Below are 25,316 nucleotides of genomic sequence, written 5' to 3'. Positions count from 1 at the left end.
ACTCCTAGAGATTTAATCAGATCAACACCAAATTTGTTATAACTCAGGCATACATTGTCCTATCTTCCCCAAACTTCAGTGATAATGTACCGTAATTCTAAAGAGATGCATGATGGGAAACAGTGTGTGTGTGTGTGTGTGTGTGAGAGGATGATGATGAGCAGCTGGAAGCGTCAGACATTGAGAGAAAATGATCCGGTCGCCGCCGGTTGGCAGTGAGTCAGAGCTGCGCCCACACACACAAGGCTATGAGCTCTAAACGCTGCGGAATCACACCGCGCTCATCTCTCTCTCTCCGCTAAACACGCCGATGAAGATGAAGATGAAGAACCGCTGCTCGGCCCACGCGTCCTCTCCTGTGCTAACCGCGCAACCTTCACAATGTCAAACCAGCAGCTTCACAGAGGAACCGGACAAACATTCACTGCTAGTCAGGTCAAGAGTGTTTGTCTAGCACTTCATACAATACAGTTTTTTTTTGTTTTTTTTAATTTAGCTTTTTATTATTCAGAAAAATACTAAGAAAAACAAACATGCAACATCCAAACAGCACAGAATGTTTAAATGAAAATTGAAGAGGAAAAGAGAAAAAATGGGTTAAAAACAATATAAATGTAAAAGTTTAGAATCATAAAAACAAGAAATGAGAGGGTTGATCAGCTCCAGTCTCATAATTTTTTATATGAATAAATGTTTTAATTTGAAGTCTGGAACAATATGTTAATTTCTCTTGGGATTCAGATTGTTATGTGCAAATATTAGTAGTAATGTTGCAAAATTCATCAATTATTAAACAACTTTAATTTCCACTGTAAAGCGGCTCAACAGAAAACAAATCAATACTGATTAAAGGAATAGTTCATCCAAAATTTGATCCTTCTTTCATCATTTACTTATTTAAACCTGTAGGACTTCTGCTCTTCAGTAATGGAACTCAGTGTGCTCCATTGTTGTTTGAGCCCCAGTGTTCTTCATATCTTCTGTAAAGTCTTTCAGGTTTGGAGTGACTGTTTGGGTGAACTGTCATTTTATGCTAGAATTATTCTCTGTACCGAGAGATCCAGGCTGGTTTATGTTGGCTTGTGCTGGTTTGAGTTGGTTTAGGCTGGTTTATGCTGGTTTGTGTTGGTTTATACAGGTTTATATTGTCATATGCTGGTTTATGCTGGCTTGTACTGTTTTATGTTGGTTTGTTCTGCGTTATTTGGGTTTGTGCTGGTTTCTGATGATCTGGTTCTACTGCTTCTATTGCATCTTCTTGAGAAACTACACATAAAATGATGTCAAAATGGATTTATTGACAAGTATTCAAGTAAACACAGTTGGTAACATCTTAAGTTAATGTAAACCGTCAAGAAAATATCAGATATGTGTCAATATAATAAATCTGTGCATTTCTTATGTTAATAATGTTAATCAAACAACAACAAAAAAGAGAGAATCACTCATTGCTCTAACAAAGTAAGTTCTGTAGCTTTAATAAGTATTGTGTATTAACTTCATACAGTAATGCAGACATCACAGCCAAAACAAAATAACAAAAACCTATTGAATGCAAAAATCCATATAAGTTTTGACTGCATAAATCCAGATAAAACAGATGGTAAAGCTAGTGAAGGGGAGTCTCTTTGTAGGTTTTTCTTGTGTTCTAATCGCTAATCAGGAGAAGCGATTAGTCAACAGAAGAGACGGAGTGTTTTGCTTAATACTTTGCTTGAAGAGCTGTTGTTTAAATTAATACTTGCTGCTAGAAAGTGATATTTCATTGTCTCCCTATTTCTACTTTGTATTTTCATTGTAGTTTGTATTTTTGATTGCACTTACTGGTAATTATAATAATTCCTCAGTACCCGCCTACTTCCACTCACTACTATGAATCTACATCCCCTCCAGAAGTCTGAGATCCACAAGTGAGTGACGCCTTATGGTACCAACGCAGAGAGGCTCAAAATCACTTTCCAGAACATTCTCGTTCACCATTCCTGGCTGGTGGAATGATCTTTCCACCCCTATCTGGAATGCTAAATCCCTGACAATTTTCAAGCGACAGCTGAAAACTCTTTCAACGCTACTTGACTTCATCGTAAAAAAAAAAAAAAAAAACTTTTGTCTTTCTCTTCATTTATTCCTTCCCTTTTTAGCTTGTACTTATTTGAACAATGTCTAAAATTTGGTATTACGAGCACTTCCTGTGACTGTTCGCCTCATTAACAAGAATCGCTTTATGTATTCCCCAATTGTAAGTCGCTTTAGATAAAAGAACCATACGGACCAGGCCCCAAAGTATGGCATGCAAGTGATTCATGGATTAGCTGCAAAGTTTAGCCATCATAAAGTGTTGCATGTTTTTACGTCTTGCCATTGTAAACTTTCAAGCGACTTTAAACCATTCAAGCACAAGAAGAGGTGAAAGAGAACTTTATTTGGTACTCGCACAGTGTTTTCGCACTCAAGGCATTCTAAAGTTGTTCTTTTGCATTTATCTGTGCATGTAATTAGTTTTTTTGTTCTTATTTTATTACAGAGAGTTCACTTGTTTTTAACAATGTTTTAATTGTATTAGTTAGACTAATTGGAATTAAGAGTCCAACCAATATATTGTTTTGCCGATTTTATCGGCCAGTATGAGCCTGTTGCAGAAATAGTGTATCGGCAAATATGCCGCAGATATGCCGTCGATATGATTTTATTTTTTATTTTTTTACAGAACATGTAGACCTTTTTCCTGAGTAAACGATGAGCACCGCCATTACGCAGATGAAATGCTTCTGAATGTTGTAATTACTTAGTTTGTCCAGCAGAGCACGCTACAATATATATATATTCTGTTTATGTATATACTGTATTCTATATACAGTACCAGTCAAAAGTTTTGACACATGAATGGGAAGTGTGTCAAAACTTTTGAATGGTAGCTACTGTACTATAATATACATATAAAGAATATCGGCCGATCTATCAATATCTGACTTTTTTTTACTCCCTAATAGCGGTATCGGCATCACCCCCCAAAAACCTAAATCAGTTGGGCTCTAATTAGAATAGTTTTGCAGAGGAATTGAAAAAGTACTTACAGTGTTCTTTTAGTAATAAATGGAAAGCACCATTACATTTTCTACCCCCAACCCCCCATTTTTTTACTGATCTGAAAAATGATCTGATCTGAACTCAAAAACTCAAAACCATGAGTTCCGTAACCTGTTGAAGGCCTACTTGTGAGGAACATGATCCAATGTCTGTGATGTGCTGCTAAAAGTGATACAGAGCCTACGGGGTCAGAGGTCAGAGAGGACGACCTTCAGTGCCTGACCTTCAACAGAGAGAGACATTCAGAGAGAGAGGTCATGCACAACATGAGCTCCTAGACTTTCTAGAGTTTCTTGCTTTTAATATGAGGTAAACCAAAGATAAAAACACAACATGAAAAAAAAATGTGATAGTGAACACAAGTTCACTGTAAAAAAAAAATATATATTTATAACTTTTATAAGCAATTTGTCGAGATAAATCCAACTAAAAAGGGAAACTTTTTATAAACTCTTTTATAAACTTTGAAAACAAACTTGACCAAAAGTTCCCTGGTATTCTACAGCTGTAGAACGGTATAGCAACTTAAAATAACAAAAGAGGGCTGTTGTCATTCACACCTTCTGATTGGATTAACTGAGCCATCACTATCAATACCAAAGACCTGTAAACGCATCACCATGGCAACACCAGCAATGGGGACTGGAGCTCACACCTTTTCCTACCCCCCAGACATCAAGTCTGAGAAGAGCAGACAACAACACAAGCTCAAAACACAGAAGGAAAACCCAGAGACACTGTTAAAAAAATTCTTTAAGCATATACAGTAGGGGCAAAACCATTACCACAAACCTGCTCTTCACAGACTTTGAGCAAACCTTCCACTACTTTACACAGAACACCTGACTGTATGGCACATAGCCTTCTGCACACTGTTCCAGTATCACAGTAATGGTACAGCTTCCACTACCAAAAATCACAGACTTTGAGCAAACCTTCCACTACTTAGAAGATATGGTAGAAAGAGATGAAGCAAACCCCTGCAGGCAAATCCATACAGACACACAAGAAGACATGACTCCTAAACCCATAACAACACAGAGAACATGACCACTCCAGAAACCACAGAGAACATCAGTCTTCCCCCAAGCACAGGAATACACAACACAGTTGTTCAGCTACAGCACATCTTAGCACTGCTAGAAGTGGAAATAGTGGAACTGAGTGAGACACCCTGACCACTAAAGACACTGAACAACTCAGAGAACAGCTGGACCAGATAAGAAACCAGATGAAAACGTCCATCCAAGAACTTAAGAGGGAAATGGACACTCTGTATCAGGACAGGGAAACACTCAAAAAAGACCTCAAAGAACTTCAACAGATCATGGGGAAGCAATTTTCAGAAATGAAAGACTACATGGGGAGGGAGCTCGCATGCTTCAAAGTTTAGCTACAACAAACGGACAAACAAAGGTAGACACTAACAACACAGACGAGGTGTCTCTCTACCCCTGCAAATGCCCCCAAATCCCCCCTCCCTCCTCCACACCTACACATGCAAACTCCTCCAGGACATCTCCGGCACCCACCAAACCATCACAGCCCAGCAACAGCCAAAGGGAAGCAGAAACACCTGCAGCCTCCAGAAACCCAGAGACCCCTCAGAAAAACACTACAGCTACAACCCCAGCTGAGAAACAGCCAGTGAAAACAGAGGCTGACACTGCCATTCTCATGGACTCCAATGGGAAGTTCCTACATGGAGAAAGACTGTTTCCAGGCCGTAAAACAACAAAACTCTTGTGCCCCAAAACAGGGTATGCCCTCAGAATACTTTCTGACTCCAGCTTTGGCACACCCTCATGTATCATCATACACACAGGCACCAACGACCTGAGAAGGGAACAGGAGAGAGTTGGGCAGCTGAGAAGGCTACAGAGACCTACCCCAACACAAAGATCACCATCTCTACCCTCCTACCCCGCAGAGACATCCACCCAGACACCATTCAGGGAGTCAACGCTGACATCTCCAAAGGATGTGCTCGCCTGCCCAATGTGCACCTGCCTCTTCACCCCTCCATCACAATCAGAGATCTATATGATCATGAACACATAAAGAAGGACAAAGTCAATGTGTTTGCAAAAATACTGAGAGACGCAGCATGGGGCAGACAAACCACCTCTACACCCCTGAAAACAACACAGCTGCACAATACCAGGGACCCCCACACCATGCTAAAATCCACATCAGAACACCCCATGCACCAGCACTACACCACCACAGACCTACCCCAGTCCATCAGCAGAAACCCCAGTTTGCACCAGATCACTATCCAAGACACCCCCGACCACAAAAACATCACTCCAGGCAGAGATGCAAAAAAAGCTTTTGACTCATTTTGGCATGAAGGACTATTTTACAAACTTATTGAAAGCAGCATAGGAGGTAAAACCTATGACCTTATCAAATCAATGTACACTGAAAGTAAATGTGGTGTAAAAATCAGCACCAAACGTATGAGGTATCTTTCCCAAGAGCGTGGCGTGAGACAGGGCTGCTGCTTAAACCCAACATTATTTAACATTTACATCAATGAACCCTACACACCTCACAGATCAAACACCTGCTGTATGCAGACGATCTGCTTCTGCTGTCTCCCACTCAACATGGTCTACAGCAGAACCTGGACCTGCTAGAACAATACTGCCAGACCTGAAGAAAACCAAAATCATGATCTCTCAGAAAAGATCCAGATCCCAGGGAACATTAGGCACTAACCAGATAACACATCACACTACAACTACCTGCGTTTGAAAATCACATCCACAGGAAACTTTAATCATGCTGTGAATGAACTGAGAGATAAAGCACGCAGGGCCTACCATGCCAAAAAATGGCAATATCCTATAGAAATCCCTATTAGAATTTGGATGAAAATATCAGAATCAGTAATTGAGCCCATTGCCCTCAATGGCAGTGAGGTGTGGGGTCCACTGACAAATCCAAATCAAGATCTCACCAAATGGGAAAAACATCCAACTGAGACCCTGCATGCAGAACTCTGTAAAAATATATTACACGTGCACCGGCACACAACAAATAACGCATGCAGGGCAGAATTAGGCAAATATCCTCTAATCATAAAGATACAAAAAAAAGGCAATTTAATTCTGGAAACATCTGAAACTCAGTGACCCCCAATCATATCATTATAAAGCCCTGCAACACCAAGAGATGAGCAAAGAAAGCAGCTGATCCAGAGCTTCAGTCCTGATGCTTCACTAACATCTACTGATGCTCTGAACCACATCAGAACCAATCAGATCACTGCACACATCAAACACAACTACAAACACAACAACAGAGTAAAGTGCTCTAGAGAGAGAGTAGAGTATGGCAGAGTATCTGTACACAGTGTCAGATAAGAAACTGACCAGATACAGACTCAGTGGACACAAGCTGATGATAGAGACGGACAGAGATTGTGTTCACACTGTGATCTGAATCAGATGGAAACAGAACTGCACTTCCTCACAGAATGCTCCAAACACACCGGACACACGGACAGTGTTCTGTGATCAAATACAGCAGATCCATCAGACATTTAAAACTCTCTCAAACCAGGAGAAACTGTGGTATCTGTGAGGAGAACACAAGAACTGCTGTGTGTCTGCTGCTCAATATGTGTCTGTAGAAGAGAAACACTCCACCTGCCCTGATCTGATGTTCCAGCACATGACATATTACTCTATTATATTACTTAGATCTATATTTTGCCTCTGTAAATCTAATACTATATCTTGTTTTATGTTATTTCTAACTTATACACTTACATACACCAATTTATTTTGCACTACATGCTTAATACATTTACATTTACATTTAGTCATTTAGCAGACACTTTTATCCAAAGCGACTAATAAATGAGGACAATGGAAGCAATCAAAAACAACGAAAGAGCAATGATATATAAGGGCTATAACAAGTCTCAGTTAGCTTAAACAGGACACATAGCACAGGCTTTTAAATAATAGCAGAAAAAGAAAACAGATAGAATAGAAAAGGAATAGAGCAAGTTAGTGTCAGAGGTCTTTTCTGCTTTTGTTAATTGTTTAATAAATAAAAAGAAAACAGATAGAATACAAAAAGAATAGAAAGCAAGCTAGATTTTTTTTTTTAAGAATAAAATCAAAATATAGAGTGCCAAATACAGATGGAAAAAAAAAGATTTAAGCCGATTAGAAATCCTAAACTTAAAGATGGCTAAGGACTCAGCTGCTCGGATTGAGTTGGGCAGGTCATTCCACCAGGAGGGAACATTTAATTTAAAAAGTCTGTGAAAGTGACTTTGTGTTTCTTTGAGATTCACAATAATGCATTGTTCACTTGCAGAACGCAAGCTTCTAGAGGCACATAAGTCCGAAGTAATGAATTTAGGTAAAGGGGTGCAGAGCCAGTGGTGGTTTTGTAGGCAAACATCAATGCCTTGAATTTTATGCGAGCAGCTATTGGTAGCCAGTGCAAATTGATAAACAGAGGTGTGACGTGTATTCTTTTCGGCTCATTAAAAATTAATCTTGCTTAATCTTATTAAAAGATTAATTAATCTTATTATCTTATCTTTATTAATCTTATTTAATTAATTAATCTTGAATAATTATTACTATGATTCTTTTTCTTTCTGTTAATACATATGTGCACTATTTGTAAGCAGCCCAGCTGCAACTGCTTTAGCAATACAAATGTACAGTTTTTGTCACGCCAATAAAGCACACCTAAACTGAAATTGAGAGAGAGAGAGAGAGAGAGAGAGAGAGAGAGAGTCTCACCTGTTTCTCTCTCTCTCTCTCTCTCTCTGGCCTGGTTTAGATAGTGACTGTATCATGTGTGCTCCCCTTTAAACAGCACAGAACTAGGACACATATTTAGGGCTCCTCCTGACACCCCTCTCTCTCTCTGTCTTTCTCTCTGTTCTAGTGCCGTGACTTCTCGTTTCAGACGACATTCTCTCTCTCTCCCTCTCTCTCTCTCCCTCTCTCTCTCTCTCTCTCTGTCACGCTGCTCCTCTTTGCGTCTCTCCTTCTGTTCGTCCTTCCTCTGTCCTGCTCGTCGTTCCTGCTGTCTGCTGATGATCACAGAGAGAGAGAGAGAGAGAGAGAGAGAGAGAGAGATGGCTGAATGAGAGTATGAGTTGTGCTCAGTCAATTACACAGAGCTCTGTGCCAAAGTTGCCTGCTGTTAGGACGCCACAATCTGTTACACACTCACTACACACTACACACACACACACACACACACTACACACACACACACACACACACACTGTTGCTGTGTGCACTACACACACACACACACACACACTACACACACACACACACACACACACTGTTGCTGTGTGAACTTTACTAAACATTATTTTAGTCAGGACCACTTTTGAAGATAATACGATTATTGGAATTTTTTTAATTTGGGGGGTGTTTAGGCTTAAAGGAGCTCAGCACACTAAGACAAACTCATTTTGTTACACAAATTAAGATAGTTGAATTGATCATCTGTTCCTCTTTTCTACTAGTTACAGGAGCAAATAAACATAAATGAACATCAGAAGAAAGGAAATCAATCATGAATCATGGAATACATCCATTAGTTTTTAAACCGCAGAATGACATCAGTAAAACATCTTGAGATCAATAATGTCTCATTTACTTCAGAAAAGGCATTCAATGAACACAAACTCGATAGTCAGCTTGAAAAATAACTCTACAGAGGAGCATAATGATAAATAATGATACATATATGCAATACAAATTCATTGTGAGTATATGTTGTTTGCTAATGTTTTTAGGTCTGTTTTTAATGTTATTTAGTGAAAACACAGTGAAGAACAATGCAGTTATATGACATGAAATTTAATGTATTAGTATTTTATATCAGGAGTCTCTGAGGCCCCAAACATTAATAATGTGACACTTTTATCTGAAAATGACTCTATCACCAAACACGAGGTTTACATTCACAGGAATTTCTTTAAAATGTAGTTTGAATTAAAGAAAAAAAATGAGTCTTCCATAATTCAGGAGCTTGTCAGAATGTGACTGAAATGAGTTATCATGAGCGTGTGTTGATGTCAGGATAGTCAGAGAAGCACAGCTGCCAAAGCAGTGTGTAGCCACAGTGTGACAGCTCAATAAGATATCGTGTGTGTGTGTGTGTGTGTGAGGGGCTGTTACACACTCACATCACCTCCGACTTGCTCTCTGTCTGATATCACATTATCTATTCTGTATTTGAACCATTTCATGTATTATCTCATGTTGGTAATTGTGATACTAATATTATTAAATGAATAACGTTCAATTAAATTAAATTAAACATCTTGAGAAGACAAAAGCTGAGACTAATCCATCATCAGTATGCTTTTAACTAAAATACAAGTCCATAATCCATAATAACACTTCCTCCAGTGAAAAAGTGTTCTGGTGTGAATCAGGAGAGAAATCTGCACAGATCAAGCAGCTCTCTAAACAAATATGTGTCTGGATTCTGATGTGAGAGACAACAGGAGATGCACAGATGTATGGATTATGGACTGGTATTTTAGCGTGATGATGTTCTCGGCTGTGAGTCTCATGTAGTTTCCCGTGTTGATCTGGTTTAGGTGCTAATAGCATCTCTAATGGTCTCATTAAAAGGAGCCAACTATTTAATTAAAAATGAGCGCCAGAATGAGGTCAGGTCTAATTAAGCTGTAAGGACTAATCACATGTGCATGAGTTCAATTAGAGAATGCACATTATGTGTGCAGTAGCGGTTTTTGGCACGGGCGAACCGTGCAGCAGCCCGGGGCAGCATTTTTTCATGATACATGAGGGGCGGCACGAGCAGTTAAAAAAGAAAATAATAATCCTCTGCGCCGCCGCCACGAAGCGGTTTTCTATTATCTATCATTTCACTGTGTGGGGAATTGGCAAATTGGCGCCCCTGCTTGCTGACAAGGTGCCGTGCACAGAAGCTGTGTGAGAAGGAGAAAGGGGAGCGCGGAGCGGGGCACAGTTCACCTCTGGGTCTCTCCCCAATGGAACGGACAGGGGTGGGGGGGGGGTCCACTGTATAGAGCAATACTCTAAGTCAGTCACACCTCGACTTTCTTCCAAATAACGCACATTTCATTCATAATATTATAAATACAGGCCTATAGTTCCTGCACATGTTTGCCGTCATCACGATGACATCATTGATGATTTTGCATCAAGGCCAGAAAGGTCAGGTTTTAGTTTTAGTTTGTGTTTTCTGTTCTTAGTGCAATAATATAATAATTAGATTCTCTTTAGTCTGTTTTCACATTTGTGTGATGAAGGAGTTGTGCTATTTAGACTATTTATTCTATATTTTATTTGGATATTATTCTTAATATTTTATATTATTGCTCTCTGCTCTTGTTACATATTTTATACATCTGATTGTATATATTTTTTGGCACATTAATGTATATAGTGTATATTTATTTAAGTTCTGATAACTTATACTGTCATATTTTGTGCAGAATTGTATTCATTGTCTTTTGGCAATGTTGGAGGTGGAGATTGTGCACTTTAAAAAGTGTGTTTCCTGTTGTAATTGTAATAGTTAAATAACTGGATTCTCTTAAGTGTGTTTTTCAAATGTTCTAATGAAGGATTTGTGCAATTGAGAAATATAATTTTCTCTTTTACTTATGCTGTTATAATAAAATATAAATGTTTGTGGGTTTTTTTTGGGGGGGGTGGGGGGGCGCTCGAAGGGGGTCTCGCCCAGGGTGTAATTCGATGTAGAACCACCAATGTATGTGTGACATAACGGCACAAACACGGTGGAGCGACAGGAGCGTTTAACGAAGTGGCTCAAATGTGAACGTCTGTAACGTGTGTGAATGTCCGGTCACGTGATCCTTCAGGTCATGTGATCACCACCTGCTCAACCTGGCTTTTCACATGAAGCAGCTTTACAGTCATTCATGATATTAATGTTTATAATATCTCCATGCCTTACAGTGGTGTTTAGCTGACTAGTGCTGGACGATGAGTGATGATATCAACAGTCATGACTCCTGTGTGTCTCTCTGCAGGATGATAACTCCATGTTCTTTCAGTTCGGACCCTCCATCGAGCAGCAGGCGTCCGTCATGCTCAACATCATGGAGGAGTACGACTGGTACATCTTCTCCATCGTCACCACATACTACCCCGGCTACCAGGACTTTGTTACCAAGGTAAAGATGCTGTGTGGTGTGTGTGTGTGTGTGTGTGTGTGTGTGTGTGTGTGTGACGCTCTCTCGTGCACCTGGCCTCAGATCCGCAGCACCATCGAGAACAGTTTTGTGGGCTGGGAGCTGGAGGAGGTGCTGCTGCTGGACATGTCTGTGGACGATGGAGACGCCAAGATCCAGAACCAGCTGAAGAAGCTGCAGAGCCCCGTCATCCTGCTCTACTGCACCAAAGAGGAGGCCAACATCATCTTCCAGGTGGCACACTCGGTGGGCCTGACGGGCTACGGCTACACCTGGATCGCCCCGTCTCTGGTGGCGGGAGACGCCGACCACATCCCGGCCGAGTTTCCCACAGGTGAAGCTTACTTTGGCCCTGTTCGGACAGCACTAGCTCTACAGGGGGTTGTTAAAGAAATTCGTGTTTCACAGATGTACTTTTTACATTTTTAATTGCATCCAAATCTGCCACGTCTGTGTTTTTCAGCCAACTCAGCGCATTTTATATATGTTGGCCTCCCGACAAATAAATAAAAAAATAACAATAATAAAGTCAGGAGCCAGATCACGGAAACTGTTAAGACTGGCTACTGTAATATCAGCGTCAGTTACTCACCTTCATTTCTGCACTCAATTACATAATATTTTAATCACATATTTACCTTTTTGAAAATTAAACATGGTTTTATTACAAATGAATAAAAAAAATGAATTGTTAAACTAAAGTAACCACACATTAACCATGGCTAATCCAAACTACTAACATATACTCAAAACATTAATTATAATGTGATCTCTGCGATGCCTATGAACTCAAAAAAAATAAAAAAAAAGACACCACCACAACTGTAACATGTACAAAACAGACCCTCCCACCTCTGTAACAAACACAGAGATATTAGTCTTGTCCGAATTTCATTTTAATTTTTAGTCATTTTTGTGTGTTGATATTGGAATTGGCCAATTATGGCTTAAAATGTAAATATCTGCATCGGCCCAATATGAAAAATTTTGCAGATATGTTTTGCCGATAAGAGGATTAACTCACATGTGCTCAGGGTGAGCTAGTGATTAGATGTCATCAGTGTGGTCATCCTTGAAGCAAAGTTTTGCCTGAATGATGATTACATTCACTGTTTTGGATAGCTGCATTTAATTTGAGAACGCACGTACAAGATGATGTGGTTACTTGTTGGCCTACTTGCAACAAAATGAAAGTAAAATACACAAATATCTGAATAAAGCATTATCAATGTCATAAAGTCATGAGTATGTTTTGATTTAAAGGTTAGAAGTAATAGCTTACATGAATAAAATAATACAAACATTACACTTAAATTAAATAATTTTATGTGTAATATGTTTGTTATATTTGAGCAACAAATGATTTCCCGAATATATATATTATTATAACATCAACAAATCATAAATATAAAAATAAAATTTTAAGGTTACCACTGCATCTTTCTGAGAGAAAAAAAAAAAAAAAAAATACATTGTTGATTTATAATTATTTTCAAAGCTTCCAATGTATTCTCAATATAAAAGAATTTCATTATGTTTTATTTAATTCTAACAAATAGGTTTTTGTCAAAAAATGACCAAATTAAAAAAAATATATTTTGTTTTTCATTTCCACACAGGAGAGACTTGTTGTTGTTCCCAAACAAAAATAAATAAATCGGTATCGGCTATCGGCCAAAATATCGGCATACCGGATATTGGCAAAAATCCAATATTGTACATCCCTAGTTGAGATGATTGTAGGTTTAATTCATTTTTATTTCAGTTTTAGTTTTTGGTAACTCAAACTAAACTGCATAAAAACAAGAAATGTTGCTGAAATCCAGTTGGATATTGTATTTCAGCTGAAGTGTGTTTAGTGTTACTGGTTTTGTTAACGCCGCTGATAAAGCGTGTGTCATCTGCGCAGGCATGATCTCAGTGTCGTACGACGAGTGGGATTACGGTCTGGAGGCGCGTGTTCGTGACGGTGTGGCTGTGATCGCCTCGGCCACCTCCACCATGATGATAGAACGAGGGCCACACACACTGCTCAAGTCTGAGTGTCACGGGGCCCCGGACAAGAAGAGCCCCATCAGTAACGAGGTGCTCAGGTCAGACTCACTCACACACACACACACACACACACTCAGTCACACACTCTTAGCTGTCCATCATGTTCAATGATGACGCTTGCTCCAGAGATGGGAGGGGGAGGGGGTGGGTTCAGCGATATTGCTGCTGGTGCCACTTCTCGTGGGCATTGAGACTGATCCTTGAGCCGCACACTCTTCCGCAGATGGAGCAAGGGAAACCAGATACCAGGGGGGTACCAGCCACCCTCTGGTGTCTCTTGATGCATCTCTCGGATCGTCTGTCTTGGTTGTTTTGATATATTTGAGAGACTGCAGTGGCACAGGTGACCTGCCAGGCTGACCTGTCGAGTGCCAGAGATTCGAGTTGCATGAGGGGAATGTTTGCTCGCTTTAGGAGGTCCCTGGTGTAGTCCTTAAAACGCCGCTTTTGGCGTCCAGTGGAGCGCTTTGTGCCCATTAGTTGACTTTAGAGGACTTGGAGGGGCAGGCGGAGTTCAGGCATGCATATGGTGTGCCCTAGCCAACGCAGATGTTTTTTGGCCACTGCTGCTTCCATGCAGATTGAGTCAGCGTTGCTGAGGATGACTGTGTGGGGGATTCGAGCTTCCCAGGACAAACTGAGGATCTTCTGTAGACAGCGGATATGGAAGGCCTCTAGGTTAGTAATGTGCTGGCAGTATAGGGTCCATGACTCTGCTCCATAAAACAGAGTGGAGAGACATACCGCGTTGTAAACAGTGACCTTGGTACTGATCTCCAGGTTACAGTTTTCAAAAACCCTGCTGCGTAGGTGTCCAAAAGATGATGAGGCTGTATTTATTTGGGTGTGTATTTCTGTGTCAAGGGAGCAGCATGAGGACAAGGTGGAGCTGAGGTAGGTGAAGTGGTCCACTGTTTTAAGTTGAACACCATTTATGTGAAAACTGGGGGGTATGGGGGTGGGGGAGGAGAGATAGGATATGACCTCGGTTTTTTGAGTGTTAACCTGTAGGCCAAAAGATTGGTACAGACTGGATATTGTATTTAGGGCGTGCTGCATAGAGTCCGGGCTGTGGGCCAAAACGGCACAGTCATCAGCAAACTGAAGCTCACAGATTTGGTGGGTCTTTATCTTTGTGCGGGCCTGGAGTCGACAGATGTTGAAGAGGCTACCGTCAAGTCTGTATTCCCCATGGACACCATCTTCATGCTAAGGATGCTAAGAAACTTGGGTGGTACCCCAAGTTTGAAAAGGTTTTTCCAGAGCAGCTCACGGTTGATAGTGTCAAAAGCTTTTCTGAGGTCGATGAAGGCTACGTAAAGGTCTTTGTGCTGTTCTCAGCTCTTCTCCAGCAGCTGCCTTAAAACAAAAACCATGTCTTTCATAGATCTTGACTTCCGGAAACCACACTGAGTTTCCGCAAGCACATCTTCCGAGATGTATTCAATCAATCTGCTGAGCATGATCTTGGCCAGGACTTTCCCTGCGATGGAGAGGAGAGATATCCTGCGGCTGTTGGTGTGGTTGAAAAGACTCTCAAAATGATTTGCTCAGCGAGCAAGAATCTTGTGGCAGTCCTTGAAAAGCGTGGACCCATCAGCTGATCGAACTGGGGCAATCGTCCGTTTCCTGGGGCCATACAATGCTTTTAAGGCATTGTAAAAGCCTTGAGTGTTATTGCAGTCTGCCAGGTTCTGAATTTCTTGCGCCTTTTTCACCCATCAGGTGTTCTCCATAGTCAGGAGGACTCGCTGGGTTTCTGCTCTTGCACCATTGAAGGAGGTTATAAGGGTGGGAGATCCAGGGCAGTATGCAGTATGCACTGATGAGAGTGGCAAGGAATTTCTTTGTCAGAGGAATGCGCCATGTCATCAGTCTTTCATTGATGCGTTGCAGCAGTTTAGACTTCACAGCAAAGCCAACTCCATGGTTACGACGAGTGCCTTCAGGGACCCCCTTCCAGAAGAAGGTGTACCCAGCACCAGCCTCAAGGAGTCCTCTCCATGTAGTCTGGTCTCGCTGAGAGCTGTTATGTCAATGTTATATCCTGCGAGCTCCAGGGCCACCAATGGTGTCCTGCAGTGGTTACAATAGTTGACCCACATGGCTGTCGGGTTGCCCTCTTCCACCTTCCCAGCCGGTGTAATGGTTCACAGCACTTTAATTTTTCAACAGCAAGGGGGGATGCTCCGACGGTTGTGGCTTACTGTCTGGAGTGTGGGGAAAAGACAATTTTTTTTGACCACCTTTTCCAGGTCCTTCCCCATCACAGGGGTGAGCAGTGTGGGGCTACTCAGTCGCAGTGGAAGCTGCCGAAAAGACGCACTGCTCCATCCCACAGTCCTAACGACCATCCAGGGGTTTGCAACCTACGGCATGCGTGCCAACAACACTCCCAGCCACATCCTTGGCCTGTGCCCACCACCATTCCACTTAGCAACAGGAATTTTTGGGGGGCGCGGTGGGGGTTGGGGGGGGGGGGTTGCAAGACGCTTGCGCATAGGTAAAAGATTAGGTTGGGAGTGTGGGTGCACAGACCTCACTCCCACCACCTTCACTCCTAGCAGATGGACCTCCAGTGGCATGAGAGAACCCATGACGACCTTCGACTGACAGGAAGTTGCAGGGAGCTGCCAGTAGTCCGGTCTGTTGGACTCCGCCTATTGCTGCCCCCAGGTGCCTTCCCAGCCGGTGTAATGGTTCACAGACCACCAGTTGACCCACATGGCTGTGGGGTTGCCTTCTTCCGCCTTCACAGCCATTGTAATGGTTCACAAACCACCATCTTCTGCCCCACGCCGTCATAGGGGTCTTCACTATTTACCCATAGCTGGGACAGACATTGATTGACATCAACCAATTTAAACTCCACATAACAATGGGCCTGCATGCCACATTTCTGAGGCCCACTGCTGCTCCGAGATCCCGCACAACTTGGAACCGCAAGGGACACAGCCTGGAACCGCAAGGGACCAGTTACCATGTGTGCCACGAGGAGGTGTGTACGAGATCTTGGCAGTGGAGAGGTTATGTACTGACTGAGGAGGCTTACACACTCTGCTCCTCTTTTCGCCCCTGAAGAACAAAAGGCTATCCGGTGGCAGCAGCTGAAAGCAGAAAGTGAGAAGCAGGTGACAATCATGCATGCTGCTAACTACAAGCACTATTACTCCGACACTGCTGCACTGATGCATCACACGCCCTGCGTCAATCTCACACACTCTCTTTTCTAATTATGTTCTTTAAAAAAACACTTGTCCCTTTTAGACTTGCACTCTATTCATTTGCTGCTTGCTTTCTTAAAAAAAAAAAAAAAACACTAGCTTTCTAATCTTTTTGTATTCTATTTGTTTTCTTTTTTTTATTATTTATCATTTATTATACAATTAACAAAAGCAAAAAAGGCCTCTAACACTAGCTTGCTCTATTCTTTTTCTATTCTACCACTTTCCCCCTGACAAAAATAACCCAAAAAACTTTGCTATGTGTAATGCGTTAAGCTAACTGAGACACACACACACACACACACACACATATATAAAACACACACACTGTTCAAGTCTGAGTGCCACGGGGCCCCGGACAAGAAGAGCCCAATCAGCAACAAGGTACACAAGTCATACTCAGACACATACACACACACACACACACACACACACTCACTATAACACTAACACTCACTGTATGTGTGTGTGTGTGTGTGTGTGTGTGTGTGTGTGTTTCTCAGATCTGTACAGAGATGTGATATAGAGCAGCTTGTTCTCTCTCTCTCTCCGTCTCTCATGGCGATGGTTTCCATGGTAACACATGGGAGGAGTTTGGAAGCTGCAGTGGTTGTGGTTGCCATAACAGCACAATACATATGTCACGCAATGAAACCATAAAAACATCAATAAGTACTGATAGACAGAAGACAGTGTTCGTTGCCATTTTTATCCATTAGTTTGGTTTGCCTCTTACTTACTGTTTGCCCTATTATAGTATTATTATTTTTTCTTATTTCTTCTCTTTTTTTCTTTATTAATTGCTATATTTATTAGTGCATTATTAATAGTAGTAATTGTATCACTATTATTATTATTATTGCTTCTTTCTTGCTTCTTATTGTTGTTATTAACACACTCACTCATTACATTTATATTTACATTTAGTAATTTAGCAGATGTTTTTATCCAAAGCGACTTATAAATGAGGACAAGGGAAGCAATCAAAATCAACAAAAGAGCAATGATACACAAGTGCTATAACAAGTCTCAGTTAGCTTAACACAGTACACATAGCAAGGTTTTTTAAGTATAATAAATAAAAAGAAGACAGATAGAATTGAAAAAGAATAGAACAAGCTTGTGTTAGAGGCCTTTTTTGCTTTTGTTAATTGTATAATAAATGAAAAGAAAACAGATAGAATACAAAAAGATTAAAAATATAGTTATATTTTTTTTTAAGAAAAAAACAAGCAAAAAAATAAAATACAACAATAAAAAAAACAAGATAATTATAATTTAATTTTTTTTTTTAAGAATATAATTAGAATAGAGAGTGTGCTAGAGTTAGAAGGTCAAATAAAGATGGAAGAGATGTGTTTTAAGCCGATTCTTGAAGATGGCTAAGGACTCAGCTGCTGGGATTGAGTTGGGCAGGTCATTCCACCAAGAGGGAAGAGTTAATGTAAAAGTCAGTGAAAGTGACTTTGTGCTTCTTTGGGATGGCACAATCAAGCGATGTTCACTTGCAGAATGCAAGCTTCTAGAGGCACACAAGTCTGAAGTAATGAATTTAGGTAAAGGGGTGCAGAGCCAGTGGTGGTTTTGTAGGTAAACATCAATGCCTTGAACTTTATGCGGGCAGCTATTGGTAGCCAGTGCAAATTGATAAACTGAGGTGTGACGTGTATTCTTTTTGGCTCATTAAAAATTAATCTTGCTGCTACATTCTGGATTAATTGTAAAGGTTTGATAGAACTGGCTGGAAGACCTGCCAAGAGAGCGTTACAATAGTCCAGCCTGGACAGAACAAGAGCTTGAACAAGGAGTTGTGCAGCATGTTCTAAAAGGAAGGGCCTGATCTTCTTGATGTTGAATTTAAGCAAATATGCAGGACCGGACAGTTTTAGCAATGTGGTCTGAGAAAGACAGCTGATCATCAATCATAACTCCAAGGTTTCTGGCTGTTTTTGAAGGAGTTATGGTTGATGAGCCTAACTGGATGGTGAAATTGTGATGAAACGATGGGATTGCTGGAACCACAAGCAGTTTTGTCTTGGCAAGGTTGAGTTGAAGGTGATGGTCCTTCATCCAGCAAGAAATGTCTGTAAGACAAGCTGAGATGTGAGCAGCTGTCGTTGGATCATCAGGATGGAATGAGAGGTAGAGTCGAGTGTCATCAGCATAGCAGTAAAATGAAAAGCCATGTTTCCGAATGACAGAACACTATGATGCCATGTAGACAGAGAAGAGAAGTGGTCCAAGAACTGAGCCCTGAGGCACCCCAGTAGTTAGATGTTGTGACCTGGACACCTCACCTCTCCAAGATACTTTGAAGGATCTATCTGATAGGTAAGACTCAAACCACTGGAGTGCAGTTCCTGAGATGCCCTTTGTCAGTAGGGATGACAGGAGGATCTGGTGGTTAACCGTGTCAAAAGCAGCAGATAGATCAAGCAAGATAAGTATTGAAGATTTGGAATCCGCTCTTGCCAGTCTTAGGGCTTCAACAACTGAGAGCAAGGCAGTCTTGGTTAAATGTCCACTTCTGAGGCCAGACTGGTTGCTGTCAATGAGTTTGTTTTGTGTGAGAAAGGCAGAGACTTGGTTCAACACAGCTCGTTCAAGTGTTTTTTCAATGAAAGGAAGAAGGGAAACCGGTCTGTAGTTCTATAAAAGAGATGGGTTAAGGGTGGGTTTCATAAGTAGTGGGGTTATACAAGCCTGTTTAAATGTTGAGGGAAAACACCAGTGTGGAGGGATATGGTAATGATGTGAGTGAGTGCAGGTACAACTGCAGGAGAAATGGCTTGAAGGAGATGAGATGGAATAGGATCAAGTGGACAAGTAGTAGGATGATTAGAAAGGATGAGTTTGGAGACTTCTGCCTCAGAGAGTGAAGAGATGTGAGAGTTAGACGAATTGTTAATTTTGTTATGATAGTATGTCCTTTTAGCAGTGGAGATATTAGCAGAGAAGGAAGAGAGGAGTAACTGATACACATTAATGTCAATAGGATTTTTTTACCATCACAACACCCTATCAGCAGCCCTGAGCTAAGAACGATGTTCGTGGAGAACATCAGATTACCGAGGGGCAGAAGAATGGGTATGAGCTGACCTGGAAGACAAAGGACAGACAGTGTCTAAGTAAGATGTAAGAGTGGAGCAGAAAGTATCATTAGCACTGTTAACATCAAGAGATGATAATTGTTCAGGGGAAGGAAGCGAAGATGAAACCATAGCAGATAGCCGGGAGGGTGAGAGTGAGCGTAGATTACGTTGACAAGTGACAAGTGGAGGGTTATGTGTTGTGTCAGGAACCATGTTGAGGTTAAGAGTGAGGAGGAAGTGATCCGAGGTGTGCAGTGGAGTAACCAGTACATGATCAGTGGAGCAGTGTCGTGTGTAAATAAGGTCCAGTTGGTTGCCTGATTTGTGAGTGACCATAGTTAACGCTCTTTTGAGATCAAAAGAGGCAAGCAGATTGTGGAAGTCTGCAAACTGAGGTTTATCTAGGTGGATGCTGAAGTCTCCAAGCATAACTAGGAAAGTTTGAGAGCAGCACATCTAATTCTTCCACGAAGTTACCTAGTGGTCATGTTAACATCAAGAGATGATAATCTCTACAAAATGTATTTTAAGAGGGTAGGTAACAGTAACGGAATGAGATTCAAAGGAACTGTTGATACCCAAAGATGGTAAAGGATTAAATTTCCAATCATTAGAGATGAGCAGACCAGTACCTCCACCTCTTCCAGTCAGACGGGGGGAGTGGGAAAATGAGAAATTATTGGAGAGTGCTGCAGGTGTAGCAGTGTCCTCTGGTTTGATCCACGTCTCTGTCAGTGCCATGAGATTTAGTCTTGAATTACTAATAATAGAAGTAATGAAATCGGTTTTGTTTACAGCGGACTGGCAATTCCAGAGACCAATAGAAAAAGATAGTGTATTAGCAGACATAGGCAGAGTGTGCAGGTTGTTAGGATTGCGCTGCCTACATTGTGTGATGCGTGGTTTGTGAGTGGTAGTGATAGTAGGGATCTGGAAACACATAGTAAGAATTAGTTATACAAACTGAAACAGAAGTGAAACAAGTAGAAGGAAAAAGGATTAATCAAAAACAATACTTATATCTCTTGTCGGTGTCCCTGCCCGGTGGAGTCACATGGCAGAGTCGATGGTCTTTACACTCTTCGGTCTTCACACGAGGAGGGCTTAACAGGAGGGCTGCTGCGACCGCTGCCGCGGTTTACTAACCTTTTTTTATACTTATCGGACAAAACAGAAATTGAATTCAGCTGATCACACTTCACTGTTTATCACAACAAAGGTCTAAGCAAGCGCACGACACTGACAACGTATGCGATAGAGTACGAGACCAAACGCAACTTCAGCATGTCTCAGCAGTAAACAAACAAGTGTTTCCTAGCAACGACAACTGCGATAAACACTAATGAGAATTCAGTCTGAGAATTAGTGTATGGTTTTGCAGATTTGGTGTGTGCTTCTGCTGTTTGAGTGTCAGCTTTCAGAAACTGTGTGACAAGTAAAGATTCTGTGTGTAAGCAGCTGAAAAAAAAAAACCCTGCAAATTCTTAATTATTATTTTCTTTTCTTCATCATTAGTAATATTTTTCTTATACTGTTATTAGGTTTCTTATTATTACCATTATATTTTATAAGCTTTATTATTGTTTTAGACTTATTGTTGTTATTATTATTTATTTTGATAGTGTTCTTCATGGTGTTATATATTTTTATAGTGTTTTTTATCCATGGGTGTGATATCGCAGCAGTGTTTTGGCCGTGAGTGTGTGTTAATGATGTTTGGGGAAGTCGTGGCCTTATGGTTAGAGAGTCGGACTTGTAATCCAAAGGTTGTGAGTTCGAGTCTCGGGCCGGCAGGAATTGTAGGTGGGGGGAGTGAATGTACAGCGCTCTCTCCACCTTCAATACCACGACTGAGGTGTCCTTGAGCAAGAACTGAACCCCCAACTGCTCCCCGGGCGCCGCAGCATAAATGATACCCACTGCTCCGGGTGTGTGTTCACGGTGTGTGTGTGTTCACGGTGTGTGTGTGCACTTTGGATGGGTTAAATGCAGAGCACCAATTCTGAGTATGGGTCACCATACTTGGCTGTATGTCACGTCACTTTCACTTTCATGTGTGGTGTGTTTCTCATATCTGATGAATGTAACGTTCGAGGGCCGGAATCTCTCCTTCAGTGAGGATGGCTATCAGATGCACCCCAAACTGGTGATCATCCTGCTGAACAAGGACAGACAGTGGGACAGAGTAAGAGCCTTGTGAATGTAAACAAGCAGCAGACGCTTACAAGCTCGATGTAATGAAGTACTGGGTGAATGATTTAAAACCAGTGAGTAACGTCAGTGTGTGTGTGTGCAGGTGGGTAAGTGGGAGAATGGCTCTTTGTCGATGAAGTTTCACGTGTGGCCACGTTTCGAGCTGTACTCTGGCACGGAGAACCGAGAGGACGATCATCTGTCCATCGTGACACTGGAGGAGGCTCCGTTCGTGATGGTGGAGGAAGTGGATCCACTGAGTGGCACCTGCATGAGGAACACGGTTCCCTGCCGCAAGCAGCTCAAATCACTGTAAACACACACACACTCATTCATTCTCTCTTGAAATGCGTTCAGACGACCTACATCTGACGTTAACCCTCTGGTGTTGTCCATTTGGGAGTCACACTTGTGTTGTACTGGAGGCCATATAACCCTGTTATAATTTTAATTTTGTGAAATCAATATACTATATTTCATTTCAGTAAAGTTTTTTTATTTAATATTTTGCATTTTGAGTGCATTTCATGTTACTAATTAATATTCATATCTAAATTACGGACTATTTTCTGTATAAAATTTTAAAAATAGCAATAATAATTTTATAAAATTCTTCAGTAAATGCAGTAATTAAGTAAAAAAAAAAAGAGCAAAATTATTTAAAAATCCATTGAACTGAAGCAGATTTGTTCCACTTTGTGGAAAAAAATTCATCTGTAATACCGTGGTGTAGCTATTAGATGGCTATATAGTCATATATATTCAGTGCTGTGCATTCCTTAGTTACTGAGCAGTGTTTTCAGACGTAATTGCTTAAGTTTTGTCACCCTTCATTGCTGTGCACTTTTTTTGTATTGTGGTTGATTTGTAGATTGTACACACACAAAAAACATCTGTGCTTTTGTATTTTTGTGTATTTCCCATGCATTTCTAATGGTGGTCATTTTTGACAGTGAACAACACAAGTGGAACTATTTCTTTATGACCATTTAGCTTTTTCAATTCCAGTCCACAATTTTTTGAGGGGTCACATAGTGACTTCCATAAAGGTCACTGAGTTTCTTACCATTCTGATGAAGTAGCGATTTTTAAAATGTTCAAACTGAGCGAACATGACCAGAGGGTTAATACAGAAATCTGTCAGATCACTCACGTGTCTCTGTCTGTCTGCCAGGAATCAGACGGGGGATTCTGGCATCTACATCAAGCGCTGCTGTAAAGGCTTCTGTATTGACATCCTGAAGAAGATTGCCAAGTCTGTGAAGTTCACCTACGACCTTTATCTGGTCACCAACGGCAAACACGGCAAGAAGATCAATGGCACGTGGAACGGGATGGTGGGAGAGGTACGGCTGGTATCTTTTTTTTATAAATGAAGTCAGGAACTCTAATCATTGTCTGTGAGAGTTTGTGTGTGTTTGTGCCAGCCGGTAGTGTTTATAATTAGCTGTCTATAAAAACAATCAAAGTCTTTATGGAGTGTGCAGTGTCCTCATTTAGACAACTGTGTGTGTCTTTATGCTAAAAAATGCTCATGGTTTCAGTCTACATTTTTCTCACTGCCATCCCATCGTAACACAAACACACACACACACACACACTGTTGTGCCCCAGTTTAGTCGTGTGAAGTGAAGTTCAGGTATTTGGAGCTAAAATTACCAACAGAGAGAGCGAGAGACAGACAGAGAGAGAGACAGTGTGATAACCCACTTTCTGTCTGTTGTTGATCTAGAATCTCTCGTCTCATATCTGCGGTACACCTCTCCATATCTCTCCTCATGTCAACACAGTGCAGCTATGAATGCTGGGAATGAAGCTAGCCTGTCTGTCTCTCACCTGTCTGTCTGTCTGTCTGTCTCTCACATGTCTGTCTCTCACATGTCTGTCTGTCTGTCTGTCTGTCTGTCTGTCTTGTCTCTCACTCCCTGTCTGTCTCTCACCTGTCTGTCTGTCTGTCTGTCTCTCACTTGTCTGTCTGTCTGTCTCTCACCTGTCTGTCTGTCTGTCTCTCACCTGTCTGTCTGTCTCTCACCTGTCTGTCTGTCTGTCTGTCTGTCTGTCTCTCAACTGTCTGTCTGCCTGTCTGTCTGTCTGTCTGTCTGTCTGTCTGTCTCTCTGTCTGTCTCTCACATGTCTGTCTCTCACCTGTCTGTCTGTCTGTCTGTCTGTCTGTTTCTCACATGTCTGTCTTTCTCTCACATGTCTGTCTGTCTGTCTGTCTCTCACTTGTCTGTCTGTCTGTCTCTCACCTGTCTGTCTGTCTGTCTCTCACCTGCCTGCCTGTCTGTCTGTCTCTCACCTGTCTGTCTGTCTCTCACCTGCCTGCCTGTCTGTCTGTCTGTCTGTCTGTCTGTCTGTCTCTCACATGTCTGTCTGTCTGTCTGTCTCTCACCTGCCTGTCTGTCTGTCTGTCTGTCTGTCTGTCTGTCTGTCTGTCTGTCTGTCTGACCCTCTCTCTGTCTGTCTGTCTGTCTGTCTATCTATCTCTCACATGTCTGTCTGTCTGTCTGTCTGTCTCTCACCTGCCTGTCTGTCTGTCTGTCTGTCTGTCTGTCTCTCACCTGTCTGTCTGTCTCTCACATGTCTGTCTGTCTGTCTGTCCCTCACCTGTCTGTCTGTCTGTCTGTCTGTCACCTGTTTGTCTGTCTGTCTGTCTGTCTGTCTCTCACATGTCTGTCAATTTCAATTGAGTACGTGCTTTATTGGCAAGAAAATTGTTACAATGTATTGCCAAAGCATAGTGTTTACAATGAATTTAGAACAGATATATGCAGCAAAAACATGCATGTGTATACATTTAAAAGTAGAACAAAACAACATTTTAGAATTCTATGAACAATTTAAAATTCAATGTGGTGTGTGTCTGTGTGTGTGTGTGTGTGTGTGTGTGTAGGCGCATCACTGATTTGTTGACTCCTCCCTCTTTTTGTGACAGGCATCAATGTATTGTGCTGCTAGTAAGATACAATCTTGTTTTTTTTCACCTAGTAAATATTGAAGTTGTGTTTTCTTGTTTAATGTTTTGAAGTCAGGGAAAAGAAATGTCTTTGTAATGTGTTGATAGTTATATCTAGACCAGCTAGGAAGTGACTAAGTGTCTACATTAATCACAAATGCACACATTTGTCCAGTGCTGTGGATATCTGTCCGTCTCTATAGTCAGAGTATGACTGCTCAGTCTGTACCTCCTCATCTGTCTTCTTCATTTACAGTCTTTCACTGAACTCAGATATTCTGCAGTTGTGTAGTCTCTGTTTGGGGCCAAATAACATTCAAGTTTACCTGTCTGTCCGTCTGTCTCTATCTCGCCTGTCTGTCTGTCTCTATCTCACCTGTCTGTCTGTCTGTCTGTCTGTCTGTCTCTCACCTGTCTGTCTGTCCATCTCTATCTCACCTGTCTGTCTGTCTGTCCGTCTCTATCTCACCTGTCTGTCTGTCTCTATTTCACCTGTC

General features: G+C 41.4%; 1 protein-coding gene across 1 annotated transcript in view; it reads left to right on the top strand.

The window, feature by feature from the left end:
- LOC109093053 (glutamate receptor ionotropic, NMDA 2B-like) overlaps positions 1-25,316 on the top strand; it is a 38,430-nt gene that overhangs the window by 1,285 nt on the left and 11,829 nt on the right. Inside the window, exons 2-7 of the mRNA XM_042719502.1 lie at positions 11,138-11,281; positions 11,363-11,633; positions 13,209-13,393; positions 21,742-21,855; positions 21,967-22,175; positions 23,038-23,209. Coding sequence (XP_042575436.1) covers positions 11,138-11,281; positions 11,363-11,633; positions 13,209-13,393; positions 21,742-21,855; positions 21,967-22,175; positions 23,038-23,209 — 1,095 coding nt within the window. The remainder of the gene's footprint in view (positions 1-11,137; positions 11,282-11,362; positions 11,634-13,208; positions 13,394-21,741; positions 21,856-21,966; positions 22,176-23,037; positions 23,210-25,316) is intronic.

Source organism: Cyprinus carpio, chromosome B3 (assembly GCF_018340385.1).
Source record: "Cyprinus carpio isolate SPL01 chromosome B3, ASM1834038v1, whole genome shotgun sequence".
Lineage (NCBI taxonomy): Eukaryota > Metazoa > Chordata > Actinopteri > Cypriniformes > Cyprinidae > Cyprinus > Cyprinus carpio.
Note: the sequence above shows the minus strand (reverse complement) of the source record. Positions and strands in the feature narration are given on the sequence as shown.